Source organism: Aegilops tauschii, chromosome 3 (assembly GCF_002575655.3).
Source record: "Aegilops tauschii subsp. strangulata cultivar AL8/78 chromosome 3, Aet v6.0, whole genome shotgun sequence".
Taxonomy (NCBI): domain Eukaryota; kingdom Viridiplantae; phylum Streptophyta; class Magnoliopsida; order Poales; family Poaceae; genus Aegilops; species Aegilops tauschii.
In genome coordinates, this window is record NC_053037.3 from 148,190,666 (window position 1) to 148,200,789 (window position 10,124).

Below are 10,124 nucleotides of genomic sequence, written 5' to 3' on the forward strand. Positions count from 1 at the left end.
GTAGCAATAGTAATGGCGCACTACAAGGTGTGCCACTCTTACCTGCAATACTAATGGCGCACCTGTTACTAGTGGCGTGGTAACAGTGGCGCACCTATAGTGCGCCATTAATGGCCAAAACAGGTGCGCCACTAATTAGCCTTTTCCTAGTAGTGAGTTATCCTTCCCTTGACATGGAGAAGGGCATTATAAAGCCGGTGTTAACTGTTAATGTAAGTCAGTCCTTCTAAAGCCTTTATCCTCAACTGCTGTTTAATTTGCTCATACTCCCTATCGTTTACTACTGTTTAGTTTGCTGTTTCTACCAAAATGCATGTTCGCAAGAACCATAAGTTCTAAGTTTTACTTGTAAAACCAAATTCCTTATTCATACCATGCACATTACTTAATACTCCCTATATGTATGCTTGTTTTTGTGGATCTATAATCCAGTGTGTGGTGAAGCACCTTGTCATCTCCTATTTTATCTTACTGATGTGGCTGATGATATGAACAACATACCATGCAGATTAACCAAAATAGATACAATGATTTTCTTTGCCCTTCATCTATGCTTGTTATGTCGACATGGTAATCTAGTAGTGTGGTGAAGCTCCCCGCATTATGAACAATGCCAAATTATGCTATTGATATTTTGAACTTACTCTTTATTTTCTAATTTGAAATTGGATGGAATTGACAGCACAGTTATCATCTTTGTTTATACACGTGCAAAACCTGTCATCTCTCTGCTTTGTTTCAGGGTGATATGCCTGATGGCATGCACAAGTCTGCTGAAGGCTGTGAGACAAACCCAACATATATTGCAGCAAAGAAGGCAAAACATCTTGAAGATAGCGAGACAACCCCAAAGTCTTGTCTTGATGCAGTGTTCAACTTACTTGAGACTAGCAGTCAGACAAGCTCACAGAATTCGTTGTCTGAATCAGTTCGACTTCTTCAGTCCCAAGTTCTAGCAGAAAGGCATTCTGCAACTCAACTTCGACTTGAAGTCCTATCTCTAAGAAAGATTGCAGAGAACACCAATGAGAACCTCATCGCTAAACAGCTACACCTGGAAGCTATGACCGACATGCTAGGCCGGTCTCACAGCCTTGCTTAGCAGCTTGCGCAGCAGTTCCCCCGCAAGGCTAACCTTTCTTGAACTGTCTTGGAAGTGGTCTCGGTTCAGTATTATTTTGTTACGCTGCAATGGTGCCCAGTTTTTGTAATCTGCTTCTTCGTTGCGCTTTATGATCACTGGTGGCGAACTTCGATGCCCAGTGGATGTAATATACCTTAAATCCTTTATTGTATAGTGTAGGTTTATTCTTAGTTACTATGCCGTAATTTCTTTATTGTATATAGTAGGTTTGTTCTTAATTCCTACTAGTTACTGCCATCATTCACTATCTGGAAAAAAAATTAGATGTAGTTGACCGGGCCGAAACATTCGACTCTAACGGGCCTAGTTTTTAGCGGGCCACAATTGGGCCGGCCTACGTCTTTCTTGGGCCCGAATGATTGGGGCCTTCACACATTGCGCCAGGCCCACAACTTACACCGGCCTATATTTTAGTTGGGCCTTTTGTCGACCCAGCGCTTAGTTTGGCCCAGGTAGCGTTGGGCCATTAACAGGCTAAATATTGTACTGGCCTGTTACGGCCCAGATGAAACCACGGGCCTTTAGCAGGCCGAAATGCATGTTGGGCCTCAATTTTCACTAGTCGTCGACGGGCCTTCAGCAGGCTGAAATGTAGACTGGGCCTTTTTGGGCCCAGTTAGCTCACGGGCCGTTACCAGGCTGAAACATATCTCGGGCCTTAGTTGGCCCACTGATATCATGGGCCTTTAAGAGGCCGAAAGCTTAGTACAGGCATCAACGGGCCAAATTACGCGACGGGCCTTTAACAGGCCCAAACTCACGCTGGGCTTAACTGTTGCCACCTTTAGCACGGGCCGTTAGTGGGCCCGATGTCCCGTCGGACCAAATATGGCCCATGGGCAGTACGGGCCATTCCCAGGTTGAAATGGGCCCATGTCTACATCGGGCCTCTAACAGGCCGAAAGTCACTGTGCTGTAGTTGGGCCCAAATATTCGGCGAACAATTAACGGGCCAGATCTGGCTTCGGGCCGTAAATGGGCCCAGATATTGGGCGAACAATTAACGGGCCAGATCTGGCTTCGGGCGTAAATGGGCCCAAATATTGGGCGAACAATTAACGGGCCAGATCTGGCTTCGGGCCGTAAATGAGCCTTTATTAAGCAGGTCGTTATTGGGCTGGCCCACTAGTACCTGATTAAGTACTACGGGCCTTTGATTGGGCCGGCCTTTTTAACCTATATGGGCCTCTGTTGGGCCCAGCCACGTGTCGGCGTATCATAGGCATGTCTCCTCCAATGGACGGGCGACATCTGGCCCACTAACGAGCTGACAGGTGTTCCCTCCGGCCAATTGGAATTTTACACGTGGAAATTTCCCATTGGTCCGGGCTGTTAACGGGTTATTGGATCCAAAACCCGACCCGATAGCTTAACGATGTCCCATTGGTCCGGGCTGTTAAGGAGTTTGGATGAAGGAGTTCATATCCGATCTAGGTGTAATACCTATTGCATCGGGTCCAATGAAAATCTTTTGTGACAATACTGGAGCAATTGCCTTAGCAAAGGAATCCATATTTCACAAGAGAACCAAACACATCAAGAGACGCTTCAACTCCATCCGCGATCAAATCAAGGAGGGAGACATAGAGATTTGCAAAATACATACAGATCTGAATGTTGCAGACCCGTTGACTAAGCCTCTTCCACGAGTAAAACATGATCACCACCAAGACTCCCTGGGTGTTAGAATCATTACAATGTAATCTAGATTATTGACTTTAGTACAAGTGGGAGACTAAAGGAAATATGCCCTAGAGGCAATAATAAAGTTGTTATTTATATTTCCTTATATCATGATAAATGTTTATTATTCATGCTAGAATTGTATTAACCGGAAACTTGACACATGTGTGAATACATAGACAGAACAAAGTGTCCCTAGTATGCCTCTACTTGACTAGCTCGTTAATCAAAGATGGTTAAGTTTCCTGACCATAGACATGTGTTGTCATTTGATGAACGGGGTCACATCATTAGGAGAATGATGTGATGGACAAGACCCATCCGTTAGCTTAGCATAATGATCGTTAAGTTTTATTGCTATTGCTTTCTTCATGACTTATACATATTCCTTTGACTATGAGATTATGCAACTCCCGAATACCGGAGGAACACCTTGTGTGCTATCAAACGTCACAACGTAACTGGGTGATTATAAAGATGCTCTATAGGTGTCTCCGAAGGTGTTTATTGGGTTGGCATAGATCGAGATTAGGATTTGTCACTCCGAGTATCGGGGAGGTATCTCTGGGCCCTCTTGGCAATGCACATCATGATAAGCCTTGCAAGCAATGTGACTAACGAGTTAGTTATGGGATGATGCATTACGGAACGAGTAAAGAGACTTGCCAGTAATGAGATTGAACTAGGTATGAGGATACCGACGATCGAATCTCGGGCAAGTAACATACCGATGACAAAGGGAATAACGTATGTTGTCATTGCGGTTTGACCTATAAAGATCTTTGTAGGACATGTAGGAACCAATATGAGCATCCAGGTTCCACTGTTGGTTATTGATCAGAGAAGTGTCTCGGTCATGTCTACATAGTTCTCGAACCCGTAGGGTCCGCACGCTTAACGTTCGATAACGATTTGTATTATGAGTTGTGTGTTTTGGTGACCGAAGATTTTTGGAGCCCCGGATAAGATCACGGACATGACGAGGAGTCTCGAAATGGTTGAGAGGCAAAGATTGATATATTGGACGATAGTATTCGGACACCGGAATGGTTTCGGAATGTTTCGGATATTTATCGGAGTACCGAGGGGTTACCGGAACCCCCCGGGGAAAGTAATGGGCCAACATGGGCCATAGGGGAGAGAGAGGGCAACCCACAAGGGGTGCCCCCCCCATGGGCATTCCGAATTGGACAAGGGGAGGGGCGCGGCCCCCCTTTCCTTCTTCCTCTCCCTCTCCTTCCCTTTTCCCCCTCCGAAAGGAAGGAAGGGGGGCCGACTAGGACTAGGAGTCCTAGTCGGTTTCCCCCCCACTTGGCGCGCCCCCTAGGTCCAGCCTCCTCCCCTCCTCCTTTATATACGTGGGCAGGGAGCACCCCAAAGCACATCAATTGTTCTCTTAGCCGTATGCGGTGCCCCCCTCCACAGTTTACTCCTCCGGTCATATTGTCGTAGTGCTTAGGCGAATCCCTGCATGGATCACATCACCATCACCGTCACCACACCGTTGTGCTGACGAAACTCTCCCTCGACACTTTGCTGGATCAAGAGTTCGAGGGACATCATCGAGGTAAACGTGTGCTGAACTCGGAGGTGACGTATGTTCGGTGCTTGATCGGTTGGATCGCGAAGACGTTCGACTACATCAATCGCGTTAAGTTAACGCTTTCGCTTTCGGTCTATGAGGGTACGTGGACACACTCTTCCCCTCTCGTTGCTATGCATCTCCTAGATAGATCTTGCGTGATCGTAGGAAAATTTTTGAAATTGCATGCTACGTTCCCCAACAGTTGTACACCTGGGTCGAGGTGACCTCCTATCCACAGAAGTCGAACACCTGCTTTGCAACAAGGTTCAAGTGCACCTCCTTGAAGCCCTTGTCAGTCCTCACCCCACTAGCTATGATCTCACACATCTTGTTAAGCACAAAAGTGAAGAGGAATGGCTGTCATTTCGTGTTGCCCCCCTGCCATCCTTCTTCTCCTTTCCTGCTGCCTTAAGAGCAGCAGCATGAGCAACAACATTGAGCTGAGCTAGTACAAATGGAGGAACCGTAGGCGGCACCTCGAAAACCTCTGAATCAAGAGGCATCTGTTCCAGAGGAGGCTGGGAGTCCTCGACGTAGGACGGCGGGAACTGGCTCTCGGACAACAAGATGGCCTGACTAAACTCTTGGGTGGTCATGTCCTACAAACATAAGTGTCATCAACACCACAAGACACTACACATGGATAGTATGAACTAGTAGTACAACATGGACAGATCGAACTAGCAGTACAACATGGATAGATCGAACTAGCAGTACATTTTGGACAGATCGAACTAGCATTACATCTTGGACAGATCGAATTAGTATTACATCATGGACAGATCAAACTAGCAGTAACACATGCACAAGCATACCACAGCATAACAGAGCACTAATCATGGAGAACAGAGCACTAATCATGGACACATGGATAATCTTGTTCAACACTTGCACACTAGCATACCACCGATTCATCGATGACCACTAACTACAAACACTTGCCCACATGGAAACAACCCCTAGCATGCTCCAGATCCATCACAACTAGCTACTACACCATCACAGTCAAACAGATCGGACGGCCTAACCTTAGCACATGGACAGATCTAGCTAGAACTAGAAGAGAGGAGGTGGTGATTGAACTTACAGAGGCCATCGGAACGGCCGCGGAGGAGGTGCCTGGCACGTCGGAGAGGAAGAGGAGTCGACCCGCCGGTGCAGTCAACCGGTCGCCGGAGTAGATGCGTCGCTTACCTCGTCATCGAAGTGGATCCGCGCCGGAGGGAAAGCTCGAGAGGGGGAAATGGTGGCGGGAGTTTTGCCGTGGTGGTGACCCTCGATATATAGGGCTACCGAATCGGCGGGCGGTGACTTGAATTCGTCCTGCCGCTTTTCCGGAGATGCGCCATCGCTCCCGCCATCTCCCTCCCCTGCGCGGCGCGATGTTCCCCTTCCCTGCATGGCTCGAGCCTGGCTCGTTGGAAACGGCCGAATCGGCCGTTCCTAGCGGGCCAGGCTGAAGGGTACTTTATGGTTCGTGCTATGCGGGCTAAACAGTAAACACAGGCATCCAAACAGCCCATTTTTATCCCGTGCGGGCCTGGCTGGGCCTAATGCAGGCTACCAAACGCGTCGTATGTTCCTGTGTGCAAACCTGGGGTGTAGCAAGGTGGAGATGGAGTCGGACTGTTCTTTTAGGGTGGACTCAATCAAGCTAATGGATGAATACATGGGACCAGATGTGATGGTCGTTATGGAATGTAAGGAGATGGCTTTGGACCTTGCCGGGATCACATTGCAACATATTAGCTAGGCATTCTTTTAGATAAGATCCTCTGGTCTTTGGGATGAGTTAATCCCTGACTTTATTTCCAATCTTCTTGTAAATGATATTTCCATCGTACATAAGGAATGAAGTCTTTTGCATTAACAAAACGGTCATTCCCTCCGGCGCGGATCCAAAACTAGCTTTCTTTGAGGAACTAGTAATAATATACGTGCAATGCACGTTAATATTAGATAGGATATTAGTTGCACGTTATATTAGGTAACATATCTGTTGCACGTTGGTATTTGATAAGATATCAATTACTTTTTCACGTAGGATATTAATTACATGGCAGATTTTAAGGTATAGCGTTGAGTTAAAATGTGTTTATAACCAATGATAGTGGTGGATAATTAGAGCGTTAAACGTGTTTGATGCTCAACATTGAAACAATTTGAACCGCCAGATAACATGATTTGACGGTCGAGATTATTTGGGTCTTTTTATATTGGTATAGACATAGATATAAACAAAGTTGATTATGTTTTTGTTATAAAAGCTACTGTGTTCCGCCTGATCAAGCCGACTGATTGCGTCAGCGTGCGACCGATCGGAACCGGATGCGCGTTCCAGCCGAGCCATTCCGCTCGCATGCTTTGCTCGCCCCCTTAAGCACGCCACCCTTTAAGCCTTGATTGAAACCTAACCGCCACCGGGGGACTCGACCACCGCCGTCACCACCACCACGTACGGGGCCAGGGCAGGCATTCAGAGCCGGGATGGCGTCCGCGTCGCCGTCGTGGGTCATCCTGGGCCGCGTGGCCAAGGTGTCGGCCGCCGACGCCGATCTTCCTCCGGGCGCCGACCTCTCCCTCGCGCTGCCGGCGCCGCCGCGCGTCGCGCTCCTCACCATCCCCCCGCGCATCTTCCCGGGCCAAACTACCTCTGACAACTTCCCCTCCGTCCTCGCCGTCGACCGCTCCGGCCTCCTCCTCCTCCACGCCTCCCAGGGCCCCGCCGCGGGCCCCGCCATCGTCGACCTCCCCAGCCGCCAGGAGGTCTGCTGGCGCCCATTCGTCGCGGGCTACTTCGTCCTCGACTCCAAATCCGCCTCGGCCTTCCCGCTCCCCAACCCCGAGCGCATCATGAACCCGGGCCGCCTCGGCCTCATCGCCTCCCCCGAGGGCGCAGGCCGCTACATGGCCGCTGAGCTCCAGCCGATCGCCGGCGGCGAGCAAGCCGACCTCCTCTGCTTCTCGTCGCAATCCGGGCAGTGGGACCGGAAGACCGTCCCCTACCCGCTCCCGTCCCGGCCGTTGACCCCCAACGGCGTGGTCTCGCACTCCGGGAGGCTCTGGTGGGTCGACCTCTCCTGGGGCCTCATCACCTGCAACCCCTTCGCGGACGCGCCTGTGCTGAGCTTCGTCCCACTCCCGCCGCGCAAGGCGCTCAAGTACATGGAAGATTGTGCAGTGCTCGACAAGTACCGCCGCGTGGCTGTCAGCCGCGGCAAGCTGCGGTTCGTGGACATGTACAAGAACCGTAGCAGCTTCGGCTCTGCACAGATCAGCGTGTGGACGCTCGCCGATCCGGACTCCACCGAGTGGACGCTGCAGTATGAAGCGACCTTTTCGGAGATCTTTAATGATGCGAGCTTCAAGGCGACTCGTCTGACAAGGCAGCTCCCGGTGCTCGCGCTCATCCATCCCAGGGACCCCGACGTGGTCTACTTCTTCCTGGACAGGCACCTGTTCAGCGTCGACGTGCCTGACCGCAGGGTCGTGCAGTGCGAGCTCTACGAGCTGGTCGAGGAGCTATCCAGCGAACGCATCGCCACCCGTTTCGTTCACGCTTGGAGGCTGCCACCGGCTCTCCGCTCAGGTAATTATACCGTTTGCCCCCTTTGTAGATTCTTGTTACTAATTGTCAAGTGACTGGAAATGGTGTGTTTCTGTGTTAACATTGCGAGAGATGTATAGTGTCATCTTGGTGTGTAACATATACTGAATTAAGTCTAACATTTATTATTAAGTTGTGGGAGAGAAGGGATGCTAATGTTGGAAATTTCAGGCTGTGTTAGTTTAGCTTGTTTTAATTTAGTGACGCTGTAAGGGGCTTAAATTGGATTTTTGTAGAGTAAAGCACCGTTTGCTGTTAGATCTGACACTTCCAGTGAGTAATAGAAGCACACTTGTATCCATTAATTTTGCCGATGACTTGTTTGCAAAGCCTTATGTGCACAGGATGCAGGCAAGACTATGGAAGTAAATTGTCATATGGTATTCCTTCCATAGTTTTCATGTTGTTTCCCGGGTTGTAAGATGCAGTTTAACATTTAAGATGTTTGTTTCCCCCGCAAAAGAAAAGATGGACTAGTTTAATACTATTTCCAAAGATGGTGTCTGTTGAACTTCACAGTATACACAGACATTTCTGATAAAATTTGTCTCTAGGAATGCATACATCAGTGTGTAGCTCTTTAAAACATCTGTAGTATAGTTCTCACTTACTTGTAGTGTGCTAGTAGGTAGTAGTATAAGGATCAGGTGCTATTTTTCATGCACTTGCTTGAAGCCAGATTATATTTGTAAAGACACTCTGTTGCCCTTCATCATATTCATATATATGCAAACTTTTAATTAATACATGTTTAAGGAGGTACTATTTCTAATTGAAATTGTCACTGTATTCCGTTACGAAGAGTTCGGCTTCTTCAATTTTAGTGTTGCCCCTCTTTTGTTGCAGTACCAAACTACTAGGAATTACCGTATTAGGATGTTCTTTGTTGGTAATAATTATCTGGGTGCATGTGCCAGCTCCTGCACTTTTGTTTCGATTCAGCTTCCATTAGTGTAACAAAAGAGGACATGCTGAACTGGAACTGGGTTCCAACTCGCCCAATTCTGGGTACTATTAATTATCCTTCCTGTTATCTTTATGCGGCGTCAATCTATTTACAGCTGCGGATGCCGTTGCGGACAAGCTAAACGCAGGAGGAAATCAAGAAATCATTGATGCCGCTGCAGTCTCAACTTGCCAAACTGAAGTTGAAGTCGGTGGCGGCGACACGCCCGAGTCCAAGCGGCGTAGGCTAGAGTGACCTGAGCTTGTTGAGATCTGTTCTTGTAGTCTCTCTGTTTCAATCTTGCAGGCATCATCTTCCCAGAAAAAAATTCTTGTAGGCTTTGCTAGAGAGCTCGTAACCCCAGCATGTTATCGGATACCACCTTTTGTATCCCTGATTTGTTGATCTTTTTTAGACCGGGCATCAGCAGAGATGTCTTTGTTAGCTTGGACAAGCTGAATAGCATCCGTTTCCACCATGATCTTACTCGTCCCAAGTTCTTGGGCTTTGTATAACTCTTTCACGCAAGCTTTTTGTTTTACCCCGTGACCGTAGAGCAATAGTTGTACGGTATATTTTCATTAATAAAAAAGTATGTACATGAAAGAAAAAGAAAAAAAATGTAACAAACGTATCAATCAGCCTATGCCTGTTTTGTGAAACATCTCGAAAGAATTAGTTCAAAAACCGTTCAGTCCAGGTCTTGATTTTCTGTGCCTTGAGTGGCTTAGCTCTGTATTCCACTGCTTGCATTCCCTCCTTTAGATAAAAGATCCATCCATTGAGGTGCACTGGTGCTTGTCGAAAGATTTTATCGTTCCTAACAGACCATATACTCCAGCAGCTCATAACGATGATTTTCACGCAAGCTTCACCATCACAAGTTCACAGTGCAAGGCATCCTGAGCATGCTCCAGTCGTCCCGCCATGACGATAGCCACATCTCCATCGGAGTTGCGAATTAGAGTAAATTGCACAAAACCATCACTTTGAAGGCAAGGTTTGCGAAAACCACTACAATACATTTTTTTGCAGAAAACACCATGTCTTCAGTAATCTTTTTGCATAAAACACTGATCAGCGTATCGGCTCAGATAAGTGAGTTTATGACAGAAGGGACCAGCCAGTCAGGCTGATGTGGCACCGCTTAACATCTCAC

At 47.9% G+C, this 10,124-nt stretch overlaps 1 protein-coding gene across 1 annotated transcript; it reads left to right on the forward strand.

Moving 5' to 3' along the window:
* Window positions 1-6,757: 6,757 nt before the first annotated feature.
* Window positions 6,758-9,443, forward strand: LOC109776980 (uncharacterized). The gene is made up of 2 exons (XM_020335643.4): window positions 6,758-8,001; window positions 9,081-9,443. The coding sequence occupies exons 1-2, from the start codon at window positions 6,900-6,902 to the stop codon at window positions 9,218-9,220; spliced, it is 1,242 nt and encodes a 413-aa protein (XP_020191232.1). The 5' UTR covers window positions 6,758-6,899; the 3' UTR covers window positions 9,221-9,443.
* Window positions 9,444-10,124: the final 681 nt, after the last annotated feature.